The sequence below is a fragment of the Prinia subflava genome, chromosome 2, assembly GCF_021018805.1.
Source record: "Prinia subflava isolate CZ2003 ecotype Zambia chromosome 2, Cam_Psub_1.2, whole genome shotgun sequence".
Classification (NCBI taxonomy): Eukaryota; Metazoa; Chordata; class Aves; order Passeriformes; family Cisticolidae; genus Prinia; species Prinia subflava.
The window spans coordinates 51432115-51455646 of record NC_086248.1 but is presented as its reverse complement, the minus strand read 5'-3'; the positions used below and the strand labels follow the sequence as shown (position 1 = coordinate 51455646).

Sequence of the window (23532 nt, the reverse complement as noted above, 5' to 3'; positions counted from 1 at the left end):
AAAAAGAAATGTGAGATACCAGAAAATATGGAAACTTGCAGTATGTATATTTCATATCTCTGTTTGTTTAATTAGCTAAAATACAAAAGATCCATTCCATGGTGGAATGATAATGAAACTTGCTTTTATAAGTGAGTAGTTTTGCACTGGGAGAATTAATAAGACACAATCTACAAAGATAGTATGGGGAAAAACTTTTTTAATAGTTTAACTATTTCCAAAACCCAAAAATTTTGTCTTTCTCTACCTACATTTGGAAGCATAGCATCTTGCTTATCAAATCTTGTACTCTTATAACTGTAGCTACTAGATCACACATATCTTTTACCAAGTGAGTCTGCTTAAGTTTTAAATCAGGTGTAAACTTTGCCTTATTATTAGGATAAATTTATTAAGCATTGTGCCTTAGAAAGAACATTTGAAGAAAATGGAGACTTTTCAGAATAAAATATTTCAGATTAATTCCAAGAAAAATCCAGTTTAAAATTATTAATACAGACTTTTTTCATATTTGTAGACAGTTGAAAAAAATCAAAAAAGTTTTTTCAAAGCTTGTGGGTTGAGATGAAGATAGTTTAATGGATTAAACAAAAAGCCACATGCTCAAGAAAAGCTAAGCAAGGAATTCATTCACTCCTTTCCATGGACAGGGAGGCATTTGACCATCTGCAAGAAAAAAGGGCTCCACCACGCATGAGGTTTGCTTGGGAAAGCAAATGCATCACTCCAAATGTCCTCCCCTCCTTTCTTCCCCCAGCTGTACCTGCTGAGCACGATGTATGTGGGATGGAATATCCCTGTGGTCAGTTGGGGCCAGCTGTCCTGGCTGTGTCCTCCCCCTACTCCTTGTGGCCCCTCTCTGGTGGGGAGGGATGAAAGGCAGAAAAGTCTTGATTGTGTTAGTCCTGCTCAGCAGGAACCAAACCGTTCCTGAATTATCGACACTGTTTCCAGAAGAAATCCAAAACAACATCCTATATTACCCACTACAGAGAAAACAAACCTACCCCAGCCAAAACCAGCACATCCTGGAAGAAGCATGACTGTTTTTTCCTCCTGACCTTAAAATCTCTTTCACATATCCTACCTTTTTTAGTTCCTTGTTGTTATTCCTGTCCTACTCGCACTATTTATCCTGACTTGCTTCTACTCTTCAGGCAGAGAACTAAACAAAACACCCTATTGTTGGGTGAGGGTTTTAGTGGAGTTTTTGTTTTTCTTTTTCATAGATATGCCTTTCGGGGGTATTTGGTGATCTATGCGAAAAAAAAAAAAAAAAAAAAAAGCCCCCAGCTAATTTCACTAATTTCAGCACTGAAACTTTCACAAATTGGAAACAAATTATGTTAATCTTACAAAAACAATTAGCAGGAAAATTTAACAAAAGTCATTACTACCATCCCTATTTGTTCTAAGGTTCCTCTTTCTGCAACATTTTTCTGATGTTTTCTAAAGATAGATAAGTAATAGACTATATAAACATTTGAATATCACTTCCATGTATTGCAGTCAACATGAGTACATACCAGCCAAAAAACAGGGCTTACTTCACAAACACTGCAGACAGAAATAACACAACAAAGCATTAACATTCCAAATAAACAATTATAAAAATATTTAGCATTGCATATTCCAAGTAAACATGATTCCTAGATAATATTTTTAAAAATAATTAATTTTTATCTTTTTTTTTTCTGATTTAGAATGATGGGTCACAGAATGACTTTGTAGCTGCTGGCTGAGTTTCAAAAATCTTAAATTTTGCCCTTTCCCTTCCCCTTTGTGAATTTAGTGGCTTTTAACAATAGATTATACATGAAGTTTCCAAATTAAATGATTGCAGCAGCTAGTTCTACTAGTGATTTTAGAATAATGATCAGGTAACACCTCTGGAAAACACTATGTTGTCAGGCATGCTGTAATTGCAATACATAAATAACAAAACCATATTTAAAACACTTACAAGTATGTAGCTGTGTTAGTCCTTTACAGAACTTTGCAAATGTATGTGAAGAAAAAAGAGATACATTTTTGCATTCTGATAGCACATAAAACACAGGGCGATAATAATTCTTTTACCCACAAGTAAAATATTTGTTTGTATTTTTTTGGGCTAGAAAGTGCATAGTTCCCTACTTGCCTTCATGAAGAAGAGTGTAATTGACTTTATTTTCATTTTTTTATCCATAAAAGAAATACACAGAAATAGTTTTCCTTTTAACAGTAAAAGGTGAATTTGCAATTTGCATTTTCCTTTCTTAAAGGAATTTCTCTTTGTCAATCTTGCATACACTGTAATTAAATTTTAGGGGATTTTTTGTTTGTGGGATTTTTTTAAAAGATCTGATTGAAAAATCTCTGACTAAGTATTTTGGTAGGACAACACCAGTTTTAATCATAGTGGTTCTTGTGGCAATATATTGTTTGTAGTTAATTTTGCTTTTAAAAGTTACCTTAGTTCAAGAAGGGAATAAGTCTATTTGTTGAAATTGCCCAAGTATGTACATAGAAATGTCAGTGGTGGAGGAATTAGCACATTCATCCAGTCCATGGCTTGTCAAGCCTCACAGGAGAACCTTGGTCTGGCACATTTAGGCTGTGAACTCTAATCAGGGCAGTTGCTTTATTTCTGTTTTCTAAAAAAATCTGAGATTCAACTCACAGAGAAACAGAACACTGAGAATTTGAGGAAAAAAAATTACCATTCTTAGACAGTGAAAAAGCAGTAAGTCATTAGGTCCAGAAGGATCTAATTTCCAATTTCATTTTAAAGTGTGCTTTTAGACAAAAAAGACTTAACCTTTGTATGAGTCAGGCAAGAAAACCACAGAGGATAATAGCAGGGAGCCCTGGAGCCCATCTCAGTTTAGAAGTGTCACAGTGAACATCTAATTTTTGGTTTTTGTGGGTTTTTTTGGTTTTTTGTTTTTTGTTTTTTGTTTTTTGGTTTTTTGGTTTTTTGGTTTTTTCTATGGGATCAACAGCAGGGGAAAGAAAAGTCACCAGAAAATCAACTGCATGAAAATTAACTTGTTTCAGATGCCAACATTCCTCCAGTCATTTGGCCAAACAGATAACTGACTAATAGTTGTCTTTTTAAATCTTGTCAATGTTATTCTCACAGTGCAAAACTCAGCTTTTGAAGCAAATTAAATCAATTCCATCTGTGCTGAAGTATGTGCTCTTGAAAGCTTTTTAAACATGATGGAAAGTATGACTACATACACAGCACTCAAAAATTAAAAGGGAGAAAACATCCATGACTGTGAAAGTTTAGAAAATAGGTGCAGTCATATGATCCCTTTATTCAAAACAGGAGATAATTCACCTGAAGTTTAACAAAATAGATATGAGTTAGATATGAATTAGATATGAGCCTTTCTGGAACTCTCAATGTATCTGAAAATCACTGTGAAAAAAACCCCAAAAAAATATATATGTGAATTTTGGGGGCTTACACTCAGCTATCCCAACATGCAAGTACTCTGTGAGAAGTGAGGCTATAATACTGAGAAAAATTAGGTATTTAAATGTGAAATTGTCAATTATTTCTCATCTTGTGCTACAAGATCTCTTATTGAGCTCCTTAGCTAAAGTTTTGTTGATATATGAAACCTGGCTTGTGATCACACTCGAGATTTGTGATGTTATAACTGACCTAATGGGAATGAAATCATGCAGATGTTTTCTGAAAGAATATGGAATAGACTCATGGCCCCAGTTTGGAAACCATAAACATTAATCATCTCTTCCTTGTTTTCCTAGCTCCTGTCCGCTACTTTCAATGTGTCTTCCTAAATGGACCTAATGGATTTGGGCTGCAATTTCCTATTAATCCCCCTTCAAACAAGGAAGAAAAGACTCACTCAAAGACTTCCAGGAGAAAGACAAGGAAACCGGGGCACTAGAGAGACTGAGTCCTATGATCACTGACATTTTGCACTTTATCTTTCCTGCTGAGGTCCACAGTAGCTACAGTGGTACTTATCATTGCAAGAGCATGATCCAGTTGCACACATGTACCTTGAAAAAGTTTCCATGGGGCAGCGGCAGAACAAGCAGTAATGAACTGTGTTTAACAAAGATAGAAATGTAAAAGTGCCCGGTTTCTCATGGAAAGGCTGCAATGCTAACAAAGCATTGATGTGACTGTGTGTGTGAGCATGTGCGTGTGTTTTCATGCCTCTTTTGCTCTTGTTTTTCTTTACCTACATGCTCAGCATTGAAGTGAGTCTGTTTTCCATTTAATCTTATCTAAGGAGTGAAAGGTTGAATGTATCTCTTATATCAGCAAGATGGCAAGACTAGCTGCAATCCTAAACCATTTCTTCCTGACATTCAATCAAATTGCTGACAGGAAATGCCTCACTAAGTCATGAAAATGTGCTCTGTGACTGGTGCTATTTTTATGTCGCATTGACCAGTGTAGCCTGAAGCTCACACTTACTCGGAGCAGCTCCATACACTATCACTAAGTTGACTCCACAAGTCATGTTAATGATGAATATTTCTATTTAATCTGAAACTGTAAAATCATGGACTGTTTGCCCTGCCTGTTGGTGAAATACAAGCTCTTCTCTTCCTAAAGCCTGAGAGAGAAGAGAAAGTGAAACCACATGGCAAAGTTTAGGAAAATCAATGTTTTACTGACATGAAGGTCTGAAAAAACAAGTGAAGTAATTGTAGTGCTTCCACTTTTCTTCTGTGGCTAAATCAGATTGTTTTGCAACAAAACCATGTAAATGGACAATGTACCAGCCAACCCTTTGCTATTAGCTTAAGCCAGATGAAAAGCTATGATGTGAGATGCCATTCACAGAACTAAAGCAACCCAAATTTCTAATAATTACGTAAATTTGATGCTATCTCAGATCAGTGAACAACAACAAAAACCAAAACCAAAACCAACCAAACAAACAAACAAAAAAACAAAATCAGAAAAAAATGAAACATAAACACATTAAATAATCCAGGTATCTCATTTTACTAGATGAAATGAAAGGACTTACAGCACACTACTGTGAAGGGCTTACAGTAGAACTGAAAGTAGATGTGCTTGTCCTCAACTTTTTTTGTGCATTTATATAGAAATAAGGGATTTGTTGCCCTAAAAAAGAGATGTCATTTGATCCATTTAAAGGCACATGAATGAAAATTGGCATCTCACCAGTCTATGTGTGGCAATGTAAATAAAACATTTTTGCAAGCTGCTATTTGTTTGCATTTTCTTTCTATATTTTTGCATTTAATCTGGGAAATATACAGCAGTGACCTTAGTTATGTAGTTGCCTGCTGATGCAACATGATCCTTTTGTGCAAACCCTTTACTTGTAGAGTCTGAACACGCCAAAAACTATATATCACTATTTTATTTTAAGTATAGACCAAGAAAGCATTGGTCTCCTCCCTCTTACACTCTCCCTGCCCGTCCATCTTACTTTAATCAAATAATTGACTCATGTGAATTTAGACAACTGATTCTCTGACAGATTGGTGCAATTCAGAAAGTTTTGCTGTGACACTGCTGGGTTCAGCTGGTATTGTCTGAGTACTGGTCATGGCCTTACGTGCACTGGATCCTTGGTCTTAATGTGCTCTGATATTGCACAGGTCATGTAATGCAAAACCTGCACTGCAACAAGCAGTTTAGGCAGTGCTGACCAGAAAGGGGTAGGAACAGCTCCTGCCCTAGAAGTAGCTATTCCCATGTGGAATCCCACTATAGATATGAGTGTTCGTGATAAATGAAGGTCCCCACAGACACCTGTGAAATCTGCTCTGGAGATAGCACTGCCAACAGAGATTTTCTAACGGCACAGTGATGATCTTCAATTTTCTTCTGGTGTCTCTTTTTATATTCCCAGCAACTTTTTCCTTCCCAATTTGTGATTTTATATATATTATGATGGATGTTATTGTCCTAGATTTTTACTGTGAAAGCTGTCTTAAAAATGAGATTTTAACTTTCTGCAAAATCAGTTAATTCAAGATTTTATTAGGAAATAATTAGGACAAAGAAATTATATACTATAAGCCTTTATTTTTTTTCATCTTCTTTTGGAAAAGTAATTTTTTTTCATTACAGTTAGCCTTAATCCTTCCTTCCCGTCTGAGATGGGAGATGACAAGAGTTCATTCTGTATCTCGTTTCCGTAATGTTTCAATTAGATATGTTTCAATGTTAGATATCTGAAAGCTTTGGAAATAAACAATTAATATAATTGCATAAGTGATGTAAAATCAATAATTTAATTTTGTCTCCTAATCTTAATCACTGCCTGGAAAAACAGAAAAAACAGGTTCTCTCTCAGAGAGGCAAGCATTCTTCTCTTCCAATTCACCTGGAAACTTTAAAAAATTTCCTGGTTTGCATGGTTTTACTCAAGTTAGCCTGAAATATTGCAAAAACTTATGCTGATTGTTATACATTTTGGAAAATAAAAAATATAAACCCTGTTTCAGTGGCTGTGATATGTTGCTCTGTGAATCCAAAAGTGCAGGACAAGGTTTTACGTATACAAGCTTTAGAAATCTTCTGATAATAAAGATGCAATTAGGCTGGAAAAATTGCCCATCCAGCATTGTATTTACTCCCAATGGGCTTTTAGCAATACTTAGCCAGCTTTTTTACACACTTTATTGATTACACTCTGACATATGGAAAGTCAAATGGTTGCTGCAGTCATTCAAGGTAGGACTTCATCTACAAAATCATTTATGTTCATCAAAATGCTTATTTATAATACAATAATACCATATAACACAACCAGTACAGACAAAGCTGTGATCTCCAATGACAAATTTATAGTTCAGACAATTAGGAAAATGGCCACCAAGAAACTTAGAGTGCAAAACATGGTTAGACTGCTGACTCCCACACCCCACAGGAACTATGGCTTGCCTGTATCAGCAATGGATACAGGCAAGCCATAGTTCCTCTGGGGTGATGAGCTGGTGTGGGAAGCAGCCTGGAGGTGATACAGCTGCAGTTCCTGAGCTCTGCACTAGGGTTCAAGAGTCCTTTGTCCTGCAGAGTTTGGTGAGACATCCCACAGGTGAGGTGTGTCACTCAGCAGTTTGCTTGCACAATTTTCTCAGAGGTGCTAAAATCCTGATGAAGTAACAGGAGTGGTCACTTTCCAGCAAGACCAGTGAGATAAGTTTTACACTACTGCCTGAGCTAGAGCTGTTGACTCTTGCTGGTGCAGTCCTCAGATCTCAGCCCCAGCCCTCAGTCCCTGTTCAGTTTCACATTTCTACCCATGTCACAGCAGGTGTTTAGTTTTGCCCATTTTAAAACCTGCCAGGAAATCTGAGCTTTTCTCAGTGGCTCATTTCTATTGCACCAGTTAGTGAAAGGTGCTCACAAAGTCTGGGTAAGGAGAGCTAGCTTTCTTTGGTGATTCACTGTGCTGGTGCCCAGCACGGCAGGTGCCCAGGTAGGTACCAGTGGGGCTGCAGGGTGACCTCTGTGAGGAGCAGCCCTGGGCTGGACACCGCCGGTTCCAGAAGGTTCCAAGGCACCATCTCAGGCACAGCTGAGCCCTGCTGCCATGGAGGCAGGGCCTCGGGGAAAACATGTGTAAGGAAGGTTTGAAAATGCCCCAGAGAGAGAGAGCGGGAGCAAAAAGAGGGGAGAAGTAGAAGGTGGAGCACCAAGGTCAGAAGATAAGGAGGAAGAGGAGCTGCTCCACACCAGGGCAGAGATTTCCCTACAGCCTGTGAAACACCCATGCCAGAACAGGTTAAAAGTCTGAGAAGAACAAAGCAGTGAGGAGAAACGACCATGGGCCAACCATTATTGACAGACTGGTGTGAAGGAGTGACATTAAGCTTGAGAAAAGGGGACAAAATATATTAATTTAATGTTTGCCTTTCTGTTTCCCACTATCCAAATCATGAAATCATATATTTTTGTGAGCTTATTTTCTCTGAGTCTTCTTTGTTCACAACAGTAATTAGTGAACAATCTGCCAGTCTTTAGCTCGACCTAGGAGTTCTTATTTTCTCTCCCTGAGGGCAGAAATGAGCAGCTGGGTCGAGGTTCAGCTGTTAACCAGGGCTGACTGGCTACAGCTGGTTGTTACACAGATCTTATACATCCTACTAAAAATCAACAAAGTGTTATTTGTCTCACACTTAAAGTCACCACTCGGAACGCAATACAGAACACAAACTGCACATTGCCACAAAAATTTATCCCGCCAATCCCCAACTCTAGAACTTCACAGCTAGATTTACACAGCCATTTACTACTTAGTGTAGTCTTGTTTAGATGCCAAATTCTCCATGCTAAAAACTTCAAAACTATGTAATAGAAGTGCAGTAAGCACAGTTTTAGAAAGATGTCTTTATCTGCTAGGACACAAGCACTCAGGAGAGAAGCTGAAACACTTTTCACTTTCCTATCTTAAAACTTTTCTTCCACCACTCAGTATAGTAATAAATGAGAGACTTACCCCCTTAGAGAGAACACTGATCATTTAAGCTGCTTTGAACAGCATCTGACTGCCCTCAGTTACATACCATTGGCAGCACTTCCTTCCAGGGGGTGAAGATTTTGGAAGCCAAGAAAAAAATTAAAAGTGTTACATGAGTAGTAGTGATGAAAGTGAAGATGTGAGGAGGTGGTAACTGACAAAATGAAAGGAAATACAAAATGCTTTGTGACGGTTCCTAGGCAGGAACCATACGTGGAAGTAGTATTTGCTAAAGATTCATCCTAAAGGAGGTGATATTTCTGCCTCCTTTTAGCTCTCCAGAGGGAAGAAATACAAAGACAATTGAAAATATGAAACATGTATTATTTATACACCTGAAAATGTCACTAGAACTCTAGCTTGCATACCATCCATTTATCCTGAATGAAGTTCTCCAGAAATTCCCAATTAGCCAAATATTTAAGGAGTCATATTAGTCACCTGTAGGCAAAACAGAGTACACCTCCCAATGCTGAATTCTTAGTCATTTGATTAAACAATGAAATAACATAACATTTTTCTCTTGATTTATGGATTTTTGTGTATGCATGTGGTTTGTGATACACACTCCACACAACCATTTGTCCTGACACCCTCACATCTCAAGGACTGGGTTAGATAATCTTGTAAATAGTTCTCATACTGAAGAAGACTTTTCAGTTTTCCATTTTGTCTTTTGTTATGATAGAGATTAATAGAATTTTTAGAATACATTTTATTTTGCCTGGTCCAAAAGCCTAGCAATTCATTCAGTAATGCTTCCTTTGGGAAAAGTATTGTAAAAATTGCACTTTCCAGATACCACTTTTATTACATAGCTCTTTTACCAATACACAATAGATAAAATTTGTTTACAACTTTGAGCCTTTTTCTTTGGATGAGTTGCTTATTCTCAAAGGGAAAAATACATTCTTGCTCAAACAGTGACCCTTGCGTTCCCTTTGGCTTGGTTCTTGTTTTGTATTAAGAAAAACCTAAGTTGTTCCATTTTTCTTCTCCACTCATTGCAGGAAAAGACCGATTTCAAAACCGTGTAAGGAGCCTGAAGGTGCACAAGTCCATGGGACCTGACAAGATACAACCATGGGTACTGAAAGAACTGGCTGAGGAAGTGGCTATGCCACTATCCAACATATTTGAGAAGTCATGGCAACCTGGTGGAGTTCCCACTGACTGGAAAAGGGAAAACATGATGCCCTTTTTTAAAAAGGGAGATAAGGAAGGACCAGGGAATGACAGGTCAGTCACCTCAGTGAGACAGAGTCTCACCTCAGTGTCCAGCAAGATCATGGAGCAGTTCCTCCTGGGAACTATGCTGAGGCACATGGAGAATAATGAGGTGATTGGTAACAGCCAACATGGCATCACAAAAGTCAAATCATGCCTGACAAATTTCTTGGCCTTCTACCACGAGGTTACAGCAGTGGTGGACGAGGGAAAGGCAACAGGCATCATCTCCCTGGACTTGAGCAAAGGCACTGTCCCACATGACATTTATGTCTCCAAAATGGAGAGACGTGGATCTGATGAGTGGGCCACTGGGTGGATAAAGAATTGGCTGGATGATCATGCTCAGAGTGTTGAAGTCAGTGGTGCAATGTCCAGATGGACAGCAGTGCCAAGTGGTGTTCCCCAGGGGTCGGTATTGGGACTGGTGCTTTTTAACATCTTTAGTGGTGGGTTTCAGTGCACCCTCAGTGAGTTCACCGATGACACCCAGGTGTGTGATGCAGTAAACACGCTGGAGGGAAGGAACAACACCCAGAGAGACCTTGCCAGGCTTGAGAGGTGGGCCCAGGTCATCCTGATGAAGTTCAACAATGCCAAGTGCGAGGTCCTGCACCTGGTTTGGGGCAGTCCCAAAAAAAATTTTAGGCTGAGCAGAGAATGGAAAGAGACTAGCCCTGGGGAGAAGGACTTAGGGTTGCTAGCAGATGAAAAGCTCGACGTGACTCAGCAGTGCGTGCTAGCAGTGAAGAAAGACATCTGTATCTTGGGCTGCAGCAGAAGCAGCGTGGCCAGCACGTCGAAGGAAGTGATGGTCTCCCTCTACTCTGCTCTGGTGAGACCCCACCTGGAGTACTGTGTTCAGGACTGGGAACCCCCGCACAAGAAAGATGTCGACATGTTGGAGCAAGTTCAGGAGGGAGTCATTAAGTTGACCACAGGGTTGGAGCACATCTCCTATGAAGACAGGTTGGGAGAGATAGGGCAGTTCAGCCTGGAGAAGAGAAGGCTTCGGGGATACTTGATAACAGTCTTCCAGTACCTAAAGGGGGCCTGCAAGAGAGCTAAAGAAGGGCTTTTCACAACAGCATGTAGTGACAGGACAAGAGAGAATGGCTTTAAGCTGAAGGAGGTTGGGTTTAGTTTAGATGTTAGAGAGAAAGTTTTTACTGTCAGGGTGGTGAGGCTCTGGAACAGGTTGCCCAGAGAGGTTGTGGACTCTCCATCCCTGGAGGTGTTCAAGGCCAGGTTGGACAGGGCTTTGAGATACATGCTCTAGTGCAAGGTGTCCCTGCCAATGGCAGGAGGGTTGGAACTAGATTATCTCTGAGGTCCCTTCCAACCCTAACCATTCTATCATTCTATAATTCTAAAGAATACTCTGCCAACAGGCAAATTTCTTCCCAGATTTGATTTTGCCTGAATTGTTCTATTAATTTTCTTTCAGAATACCTAATGGTAATAAGCATGCCCATGTTTTAAGCCTTTGGGGTTTATCTCAGTCACTAATAAAATTCTATTAGATAGTATGGCTGGTGGCTGAAACAGCAAACTTCTGAATTTGGGTAGTAGCAGAGGTAGTAAGAAGTTTCTTCCTGTTAAGTGTGCTATTTGCTTTCATAATTCTAAAGAGTTTTTTAATTTTTGTGCAAATTTTGCTCAGAAATTAACTTTTTCTCTCATGAATCCCATGTTAAGCTCCAGCTACAAGAAAGCAATCTTTTTTGAAACTGAATCACCAAACTGAAAAATTTTACTTATGGTAAAAGGTAACAGAAACATTTAATTCCCCTGGGTTTTTTTAATTCTAAAGAGGGGTATTACAAAATAGAGGTCTTCTTGGTTTTGAACCTGTCAAAGAAATGGGAAAATAAAGCTGCTAACATTAATACTCCAGGCATATTTTCAGCTGAATGACAAAGATATAAATGCACATTTATCATGCAACCCAGCTCCTGTGAAGTCTCTTTTCCTTCAGAAAAGAAACAATGCAAAGGAGAAGTCTTGAGTATCACGTTGTTAAATTAGAGCTTAGTAGTAGCATTTCAGTGAAGAAAAGGCAACCTGAAGACCACTTGATGAACCTTCCATGTGCCTCTCTAAACTGCATCTTCCTGCCAAAGTCATACAGCCAGACTTTCCCAAAAGACCTGAGTCTCCTTTGCTTTGATGTGTGTGATAAGTCTGCTTTGAGAAAATCTGAATAAATCACTGCTGCTTGATGATTTTTTTGTGTGTGTGAAAGTCAATGCAGTGTTCTGCCCTCTTACACATAAAAGTGATTACATAGGTGTACCAGCATACCTACGTTTCAACTGGAATGAAATGTTCTCTGATAAATCAAATTAGTAAACTAGAATAAGTGTGGCAATGTGTAAAATTTAGTTTATTAAGTTTGTTATATGTCCCTTTGTTCCCTCCCTACCAAGTGTACCCCTGTGGCAAGTTACATAACTGTCAGTTTTCTGTCCGTCATGAAGCCGCGATTTTTTTATTTCTTCCCACTTCCCTGGTTGGCAAAAGCTGAATATCGCACCTGTGTAACGGTCCCTAGAATTCCCTCTATTGGTTGTTTTGCCTTTACCCCTCCCTGACACCCTCTGTATAAAAGTGTACGCAGAACCGCCCTCGGGGCAGTTGCGAGAGCAGGTGCAGGCGGGTGACATCGCACTTGCTGCACAATAAACGCTGCTACCTCACTGCCTCCCACCCTGCCTCTGCTTCATCACTTTAAGACCGTTGCCAAGGATCTCTCTTAACAAGAACCCACAGGAATCAGGATCGTCGCTCGGCGTACGAACTGACCCTTGTCCCGTGTCGCGGTGCCCGGGCTGGCCGTGCGTGGAGATGCTGAGGTCTCGAAACACAGCACCGTGACAAATAAGGAGCTGGAGTGATGAGTCCTAAAGAGCTTATTAAAAGCTCTTTAAAATTCACAAAAAAAGAAAAAATAAGTTAAAGATAAAAACTAAAATACCCATTTTTCTAAGATTTTAAGACCCTTATAGTTTAAATCACACAAATCATCCTCCTTTTTAGTTTATTGTCAAGAGTGTTTTTTCCCATTAATGCCTTGCCAACTGATTTATCATCTCTGGGCAGATGTAATAAAAGTTAATAGAATCCTGTAGATTATAAGGACATTTGGATCCAGCTCCGAATTCACTGTTTTTCTAACTGATTGATCATTTAGCTAATTATTTTGGAATCTTCCCCAAAAACTAGAAGAGAAAATTGAAGTACCAAAGCATTTTGTCATGTATTTATTTTCAAAACAAAAGCAGAAAAGGCATTTAGAAAATTACTACCAGTAACAGTGAGTTTATTAAATGCTAAATGTCATGAAAATGAAACATATGGGTGCTTCAGCTTCCAGAAAATAAAGCCAGCATCGTGACTCTAATTTGCCCAAAAGTTAATGATTTAAAGGAAAAAATAGTTTACCATTTTCAGCTGATAGGAATGTTGTTGGTGTCCCACAGTTTCAGTGGATTACAATTAGTAAAAATGAAAAGTCAATGTAATCAAGGGCAAGAATATTTCAGAGTTAATCCAGGTATGGAAGACTAATTCACATATTCATGGGGATATTTTACAGAGTTATCTGTTTGGGGGCAGCTGTGTCATGGATGGGAGTGATTGGCACACTACAGTGAAAAGTATTTCTGCAATTTAGTTGACAAATTCCCTAAAAATATTGCAAAAATAGAGCAGTTAACAAGTTTGGGTATGATCTCATTTGACAGCTATCACCCTTCATATTGAGACCTCTGCTATGAAGGGGTCTTTTATCACATGCAATCATTGTCATTCTTTTTCTTCCAAAAATATAATTCTCTGCTTTTATTTAGATAAATGCATATGTTAGAGCCTTAAAATCATTCTCTAACATTTTTTCTCTAATACTGATATGCTGTACAAATATCATCAGCTAAGGTGCAAAGAACTCAGTTGTAAGATGGAGCTGAGGACTTTAGGTTTGTAATGGAACAATCTGTAAAAGAAAATTCTGGTATCCATTTTTAGATCAAACCCTTCTTTTATTTTGGTCATACAAATGTCTTAACCAAAACTTTTAAGTGACAGAAAATTATTCAAATTAAATTGTTTTTATACTTTTAATAAGATCAAAGGAAGGCCTTTTCCAATAATATCACACACTTTAAAGGTTGTTTGTTAAAAATAGCAAACAATAATTAAATCCAGAAGTACATGACAGAGGTGCTATCTTCTGAGATGCCAGCAATGAATGCTTTTCACACTGTGTCTAACTTCTTACCTGTTGGTGGCTTAAACAGGTATCACTTGAAAAAGACATTTAGTGGACCTACACCCTAGCTAGCTATCAGGATTTTGACAGTCATTGCAAAAAATGCAAACTGATGAGAAGAAATGTCTGTGTTTGTGGATGCAGCAAGGCACCAGGACTCCTCTGGACATGCACTTGCAGAGACCTAAGAACACTCCCACTTAGACAAGTGTAAATTCCTGGAATTTAAAGCTGAAATAGGCCCTCATATTTTAACCCGTGGCCTTTTATATGGAATATAATAACTCAAGCTGGAATGTAGTGCAACTGTTTAAAATATGTTTCAGCCTAACTAAAAAAAGTTTTGTAGATTAAGCACTCTCTTTTTCCCATGCTGTCAGTAATCATAAGAGGTTTCAGTCTCCAGTGATGGAGACCTGTCTCTTTTTTCCACAAACACAACTACACCCACTTTAGCAATGGCTTATGTTACTGTTATTCCATCAACATCGATGAATCTGTCAATTTACTGTTATATGTGACTCTTGAAATTTGACTTTGCCAACTGTGAAGGCTCACATGAGGCAGAGATCTGAATAAATCACTTCAATGTAGTGCATTGATGAATCTAAGCTAATCATTATTGTATTTGATTTTGAAAATCAGATTTTTCCTACTGTAAAAACTGTGTCAAGAGACACAGATTCAAATAAACCTCATCACTGTTATTCTCCAGATGGTGAAAAAGTGGAAAAGCTGTAAATATTTTTAATTTTGAAGTACTGAGATGTTCAACTAGAACAACAACTTAGATCATATTAAATGTGCACATATTTGTACATTAAAAATTAAGGTTTATATATTAAAAATAAATTACTTAAAATATTTAAAAGTCTGAAAACTGACTTTGGCTTAATTGAAATCCTTCCAAAATAGCTAAACTAGGCACTGGTTTATGAAACCAATTTTAAACTTATGAAAAAATTGCCAAGAGAAAAACTATTGAGTGGAAAATTACACATATAACAGTGAGAGATTAAGGACACAGATACAAGTGCAACCATGCTAGTGGAATCTCTCCTTCCTGAGAAAGATCTTCTTCCACTCCTCCCCTCTCCCTCTCTCTGAGAGGAGAGGTCAGATCTGTAAGTCGTTGTTTAAACCAGGAAGAAATTAATTTAAAAGTATCAAATCTCCTGGTAAAGCAGGAGAACAGTGAATGCAGATGAGAGAACAGTCAAGGCACAAAGGAATGAGGCTCTGGGTGATTTGGCGGTAATGGAAACCAGGAAACCATTAGGTCACTGCTAGAAAGTTAGATTTTACTACTCTTATAAGCATTCTCTGTTCTTCTCTGGGGCAGTAGCATTCAATTTTGCAAGTTTTTCTGAAGGGCTATCTTTGGATGTGCAGTGCTAATGTTCAAAACAGGAATTCAAGCCATTTCCCTTGATACCACAAGCAGACTTTGTCTGCTTTTGTTTAATTTTTTTTTTATAATAGCTTTGATGGATATCAATCCCTGATCAAATCAACTGGCCTAGCCAGCATAAATCTGCAAGCCCTGCAGCTGAATCTGCTGAACCTCTAAAAAATTAGCATTCTCTTCCTTCCTTCTCTGTTTTCTGGCAAGCAACCAAATACACCGAGATGTCTGTCCCATTCTCTACTGATGGACAAACATCATCCCAAATTTTGAATGCTAGTTCCTCTGGGCAAAAACATGTCTCTCTGCAGTGTGATCCCAGTGCTCTCTGGAAAACTGATGATCACACACAGGATATTAGACAATGTAGGATTGCATCTGTGGTGTGCTGGAAAGCTTGGCTCTTCCTGGGGACTGAACTGCTGTCACCTCACAGGCAAGTAATTAGCTCACCCACCAGTTATGGCCTCAAAAGTATTTATGGAGATGAGCCTCATCACATGTGTGAAGACTGGGAATTATTTGCTTCATGAATCTGTCAGAGCCCAGCTCATGCCAACCAAAGCACCCAAGCAGGGTGCTCCTCAACTCTTCTTAATTGTTCTTATCAGTAACCATCATTTGCAATCTATTTGCATGGGGTTTGGCACATATCTCAATTACATATAATAACAAAAAAATAATAATATATATTAGTAATTATATACTGTGATAATGATAGTTTAGCTAAAAGATCATCTTATCTTTAACAATCTGGAGTCCAATGCATATATTGTGTATTAACACAATAATATTGTGTTAATACTTGTCTTAATCTGAAAACTGACAAAAACAAAACAGTAACAACTAAAGTAATCTAATTTAAAAACTTAGAAATATGTGGGATTACACAAAAAAAAAAAAAAAAGAATTCTATTCCCTAACTCCATTTCAATAGGAAGTTATTTCTATTATACTCTCACTGGTACTAGAAGGGAAAGCAGAAGGCCCCAGATCTCATCATTGTGTCTAACAGAAAACCAACTCCTTACAAAAATTAATTAATTTTGTTCTTTTCTTCTCTTTTAGTGTGTCCAAAAGCTTCTTCATAAGTTTAATGTCTTTTATATTGGAATAAATATTAGATAATGTAACTATTCTTTCTTTGTCAAAGAAAAAAATAATCTGTCTAAAACTACTGTCCCATGAGACAAGTATCTTCTATCTAAGCTCGGGAAGAGAAGTTCAGAGCCTGAATTTCTTTTTTCAGTAAAACTTTTTCCTTTCCCACAGCTCCTGTCTCAGCCTTCCACAAGATTCTATGAAACATTTGTTCCATTGCCTGCATCTCCCAGTCACTCCTGACAGAATAGAAACCAACTCAGTCTTTTTAACCACTACATGTTCTTGCAAACAGCAGCCCTGGGCTTAATAAATCTGCCTTTGTGTTGCAAAAAAGTATAACCTCATGTAACAATACTAGGAATTCCCTATGTGGAAAAAATATTCATATCTAATAATATTTTTTTCCTGCAGAGTAGGCTCCAATTCTTTTGATCTGCATGGTGTATCACTTCCAGAAATGTGATTCTGGTTGCTGACTACAATCCTGACGTCTGAGGGCAAAAAGAAGAAAATACATGCACTCCTATCACTGCAGAAATAAAAAAGGGATTAGATTCTCTGCCTTGCTCCAACTTTCAAAGCAAAAAATTAGAAACACTTCAAGTTTTTTGTTAAATGCTAGATACCACTGTCTAGTTGTAAAAATAGTTAATAAGTGGGAAATTTTTAGATCCCACAGCATTTTCATAACTTTTCAAAGGAAAGGTTTGATAAATATGTGCCAAGAGAGACACTGTAGTAGCTGACCCTGCCTAGAGCAACGAAAATCACCTCACAGTCCCCATTCTGGCCCTAAGTGCTATGGTTGAATTGTATATATCCTTACTCCTCTCCTTGCTGTAGCAAGGAATTCTGAAGTAATAAGGAATTATATGCACCTTTAAATTTAACCAGCTTCTAAAATAGCATTTGCGGTGTTTCACTGAAATGGTTGCATTCTGACAGTCAACACTATCTATGGCTTATTTTCAGACGTTTTTGAAAAGAGTGGACTTTATTAAGCTTTTTTCTGATAAATCAGATCTCACTTCAGAAATAAAAGCCTTGTGAATCCCACTGGCACAACTGCTCTTTCAGGAATGTCAAGTAGCACCAACATAAAGAGATGAAATCCTGTTGTTTAAGATTCCTGCAACTGAATTAACTTCTGCATCTGGAGATGCTTTAATTTGTAGAGAAATGAAAAAAAAATCTATCTGTATTATATATTTCTGTTACTTTAGTCTTTATGAGACTAAATCTCTAACACAAACTGTGAGCAGGCTCTGAAGCTGTATTTCTGATTTCCCAATGAGTCACAGTGAAGACGTGACTATATAGAAGAAAAGCTAAAGCTCAGGGTGAATATGGAGCTGTATCACTCAAAAGGCACTGAATGTGATTTCTTTCACTTTATCTCTGTTTTGTCAGGTGTCCAGTCTAAGGCATTTAATGATAAGTCTGTAGTCTATGAAAGAGACTGGTAACTGCTGATGAGTTCACCTTATCTAAAATAAAAATCTGAGGAGTGGGATGAATCACCATGAGAGGAACAAGTGTCTTTCTTCACTTGCTGTTAAGACCAGAGCTCAGTAGCTTTCACAAGACTAAAGCCATGTGAGCCTCACCTACGATTCTGTGATGCTGTGTGACTAAAAGTAAAGCTAGAAATGGACTTGGTTTGGTATAGGGCAATAGTCTTGATGTACAAAAAAAAAAGTGCAATGCAGTGTATTTATGTCAGGTTTTAGATGCCAAAACAGAAGTATTAATACCAGATTCAGTACATTAGTGTAATTTCTCACTCCCTCTACACTTTCAATTCCATATCACCTAGTGAACTGAGATTCCACTAGGGTTTCTAATTTTTCTTCTCATCAAGTGAAGAGTCTTTGATGTTTTATGACACCTTCTAGTACATTACAGCTGCCTCTTACATCAGCATGGTTGAGTCAGTTATGGCCCATCAAAAAGGAGAATACCTTCAGGTCTACAGATGTCCTGGCACTTCCCTGGAGGGGAGTTTTCAGAGCTGAATCACTTGTGTAAGAACTTTGGCACAATAAAAAGCACTATCCCACCTCACAGGATTTTCAGCCCCTTCCTTTATCTTGTCCAACACCCAGCTTGTACATTCTGGTGACATCTGTGTACCATGCTGCTTTGGCAAATGGCCAACAGTTTGAATAATTAACCATTACCATTTCAGTCTCTCACACATCCCCAAATACCAGAACTGGCTGCTAAGACACTGATCCTTTTCAAAATAGGTTGCTTTTCATTTGACTCTTGTTTCTCTTCAAGAACAAAAGTAACATAAGAAACAGTCTAAAATCAAAAATATACACAGGTAGGATTCAAACAAGAACATTAATCAGCTCAAACTCTACACATTACTTTTACAATATCCCCTGACATTCCTCATTCCCACAAAATTACACAGAACATAAGGGTTATTGGAATTTTTTGGGTGGGATATTATAAAAACAGAGAAGAATTTCTTTTTTTACTGGTACTACTTTTTATTTTTCCTTTGATTTATTACGATTGTCTTGGATTTACAGAGCTGCAAACCACTCATTCATAATCACTACTTCACTCCTTTGCAGGAACACCAATGAAACCGTGGTAGCCAATAATGTTTCAGTTCAGGCATAAAACTTTGGCAAAGTCCTTCTTATCCACTTTAAAGCCGAATTTGCACTGCTGGAACTGACTGGAACATTTCCACTCCTCAAACCAATGGCAGGTCATGCCCTTGAAGTTGAGCTGCCTGTCAGGTGCAATACTAGAGTCGGGTGTGCCTGTCACCACAAGCATATGGAATATTTGTCCCTGAACCTCTTCTACCCTGGCAGTGAGCTCCTCAACAATGGTGCTGGGGAGAGCAAGCACATATTGGGCATATTTGCTCATCATTTGTCCAGAGTGAAAAATATTTCTTCTTACCCAACCCCGTAGTGCATGACAAATTTAGAGCTCTAAGTACATGGTTGTCTCATGCTTCCTACATCTTTAATGAAAGTGAACATACTTTATTCCTACCTATCATAACACATAGAGTGCCAACATTGTTTTTTTTTTTTTTTGTCTAAATCTATTTTTAGACAAAAAAACCCTACAGGATGCCTACTCTACAGGATGTAGAACAGATCTCCACTTCTCTTCAACTTACAAAAAAAAAAAAAAAAAAAAAAAAAAAAAAAAAAAAAAAAACAAAAAAAAAAAACCACCAAACCAACCACTTTTTCAGATATATCATATTGAGGTAGGCAAGAGGGATCAAGAGCATGGACAAGTTATGAGGAAGAGAAGCCTGAAATCTGGACCTCAGAAGACTTATTACCTTTTTTTTTGTTGTAAAGAGAGACAATTGCTTGACTGTCCAATATCCTGATGAAACAGAAGTCCTTCAATTGATACTGAATGTATAGAGAACAAAGAAATAACCTATTTCTCTATATACAACATGCTATGAAAAGAATTATTCTAGTTGTTGAACCATAAAGAAGGATTTAGATACATGAAAATTGGTTTAAGAAAAGTTTAGGGCTATAAATGGAATACCTATCAGGTACCTTTCTTTTTGATCTGATACCTTCACATACCTACAAGTTCATTTCTCACAAAGCAGGAAATAGTCAAAACCTTTTGAGATGCTTCGTGATCACCGTGGAAAAATCAAGCTCCAGGACATAGAGAGCACTGAAGGTCCTCACAGAACCCAAGGTCTCATACGTACTGCCACAGTTTTACCACAGCCAGCCACCAAACCCCATGCAGCCACTCACTCACTCCCCCACCAGTAGGATCAGGGAGGGAACCAGAAGTTCCCTGAAAAACTGGAAAACTCTTGGGATGAGATGAAGGCACTTTAATAGGGAAAGCAAAAGCTGCCCATACAAGCAAAGCAAAACAAGGAATTACTTCACTGCTTTCCCCCACTTATATACTGAGCATGTCACACAGTCTGAAATATTCCTTTGATCAATTGGAGTTATCTGTCCTGGATGTGTTTCCTCCCAGCCTTCCATGCACCCCTAAATTTCCCTCTCCAGTGTGTCAATAGAAAAGTAAAAAAAGCCTGGGCCCTGTGTAAACCCTGGTCAGCAAAACCAAAAACATTTCTACATTATCAACCCTGTGTCCAGCACAAATCCAAAACACGGCCTTATACCAGCAACTGTGAATAAAATTAATTCTACCCCAGCCAAAACCAGCACACATGCTCACAGCATGCTTAACTTGTAACAAATAACACAACTGCCCCTGGATTTTCTATTCTTGTACTGAATAAGCCATTATACCTCTCATTTTCTCTATACTGTTGACATTGTTGTCAGTGTTTCTCAAGCATGTTTGGAATATGTCTGAGGGAATCGACTTCCTCAAAGAAACAGATTTAGATGTCAGTTCACATAATATTTATACACAAGCTCTAAATGGTCTATGGAATCGAATAACCATTCCAACCCAAGATACTGCAGTGTGACGGAATGAATTCATGGACACCATATCCATACAGTTTTGCCTGTAACTAAATGTGTTCTTGAATTATTTTTTAACAAGTTATTCAAAAATGCTATTTTATCAGATGAAATAACCTCTCCATTATAAAAGATCTTGGTATCAGAAATATTGTGTATGAATAACAGTCATCTAAGCATTTCAGAAGAAAAAGCTGTAAAAAAAAGGTTTTAAACCCACTGATGAAGAGAAAATAGGAAAATAAAATTGAAAAGTTTTATCTTTGTCCTAATTTACAAGGTTTTCCACATTCTTTTCAACATTTTCATGCTTTGCAGATAAACTTGGATTTGTACTAAGATCCCATGTGCTGGCAATTTTTGTCTTACAGAAAAATCATAATGAAAATGCAGAGTCAAAACAATGTGATTCGGTTATTCATCATAAATGCATTTTTGTATGTAATGATTTTTTGCAGGTACTTTTTCCAAGTGATTAAGTTATAATAAAGATATAGTATAATACTGTTAAAAGGATTTCTATTGCTAATTATTTTTACTGCCTGAATTTGTTAATAAAAGCAATGGAAAGTTCACTTAAATGAAAAATTATAACTAAAATCAAATTAACAAAGCTTCTTTAATAAATCAAAATAAACTTCATTTGGCATTTTTGTGCTGTAGATAATGAACAGTTCTGATGAAACAGTGATTATTAATAAAAAGCAGACAAGTGACATATAATTTCTGAATGCTCTGTGAGCTTCATTTAGCATATGATAAAAGACTATATTCCGTAAAATTTTAACATATAAACACTAACATGGTTATTCATTTTTGTGATAACACATAGCCATGCTAACGTTCTTCATAAATACTTCATATATGGAATGCATTTAGAGGACCATGTACATGAAGGGTTAATAATTAACTGTGTTGCAATTTACTGAATTGCAGCACCACTGAAAGGGGTGACTTCACACACAAGTGCTTCTATCATTGGGTGAAGTTCAGGGCTTAAACTTATCATCTTGTCCCTAAAATTTGGGTTTCTCTTGTTTCTTCTCCTTATGTGTGTTTCAAGAAAGAGCTAGTCAGTGAGTCAAAGGACATGTCCAAATTCATAATTGGTCTGAGTGCAACAGAGAAAGAAGAGACAATTTAAATAATTAAATTGAAAGTACTTTTTTTCCTTTTTCTGTGATGAGGAAAAGAAAGTCCTATCTAGCCAACAGTAGAATTTTGACCACCACAAATTCTCTTTTCAATATGGCATCTATGATGTGATGTGTGTTTGTTTCTATATTATTAAAATATGTGGGTTCTCCACCCCACCCCAACTTGATCAACTCCTACATTCTAACTTCTTCTTCAGTCTCCTAACTATTCAATAGATTGAAGTAAACTTCATTCACTTTCCATGCCACCATGACCACACTGCATGCCTCTTCAGATGTCTCTAGTGAATTCTCTGCACCAAATATGTCATATTTCATGCCATGTCTTTTTTCAAATTCTGAACAATTTATTTCCCGTACATAATTTTCTTATGTCTCTTTTTTTTTTCATTCTAATAAGTGAAGAAGGAGTATTAGTCTACAAAAGTTGTTTTCAGGAGTTACTTGACATCTATTGTGCAATTTCTGTTCAGCCTTCTGATAGTACTGAAAGCCACATACATGCTAATGGTATAAACAGTAAATTACTCTCAGATTAGAGCACTTATCCATTACAATTATCAATGTTTGCATACAATTAGAATCAGGTATTGTAATGCTGTAAAAGTGGCCCAGTCAGTCAAAAGAGATAAGAGGTGAAACCTGTTAGTTTCCCTGGCAATTGCTAGTGTTCTCCAGATATGAAGCTGGGATGAACTCACATGAAAGATGAAACATGTAAAAAGGGAAAGGAGCATCACCTAAGGTTGTGAAACTACTGAAAGCAAAGGAGGTGCTTGGCAGAGTTCATTTTGCATACTTATACGTTTATAGCTTTTTTGATGTCTATGGGCAAGCTAGGTGAGTGAGGGGATTAGGATCCTGGAAGTATATTTAGAAATAGCTTGGGTAAGTCAGCAGTACACTGCATTGCATCAGAAGGATTCTGCTCAACTGGATTGAGAGGTACAGCCTAGAATGGGAAGTCAGAAGGATTTCAATTATCCTCTCTACTCCATGGACAATTAACAACCTAAAAGAAAAAGTCACTCAGTATACACCAAAGATAGGTTAAAGGAAGCACAATCTCTTTTTGGGCAATAAAACAGCACACTACTTAATCAGACTAGAAAATTTTTCAATCAGGATAGAAAAATAGACATATTTTTGATCTGTTTAGACCCATGTCTGCTGCTGGCAGAAGATGCCTAGCAAATAGTAAGAATAGAGCAAATGTATAATGATGTTTTCCTTGGAAAATCAAAAGCATCAGAAATAAGTTTCCTGAACTGAGGCTGTCTTTCTAATTAATAATCGTAAACAAATTTCTCTTTTATGCATTTAACCAGGTTTAAACTCTGTAAAATACTAACATCCAAAATATTTGGGAGTGAATGGGCACCCCTAATAGCATGCTGTGTGAGAAATCATAGCCTTTATTTTG

At 37.6% G+C, this 23532-nt stretch overlaps 1 protein-coding gene across 16 annotated transcripts in view; it reads left to right on the top strand.

Annotated features, from left to right (window-relative positions):
• The window catches only part of TRDN (triadin), a 235493-nt gene extending 222848 nt beyond the window's left edge, over positions 1-12645 (top strand). For 3 of the 16 annotated variants that reach the window (XM_063389922.1, XM_063389926.1, XM_063389924.1), the window contains exon 38: positions 9491-12643. In XM_063389922.1, the coding sequence (XP_063245992.1) occupies positions 9491-10986 (1496 nt within the window). In that variant the 3' untranslated portion in view covers positions 10987-12643. Of the gene's footprint in view, positions 1-3765; positions 6457-9490 lie in introns of those variants that run through there. The other 13 variants (XM_063389917.1, XM_063389914.1, XM_063389918.1 and 10 more) reach the window with 9 other exon arrangements.
• Positions 12646-23532: the final 10887 nt, after the last annotated feature.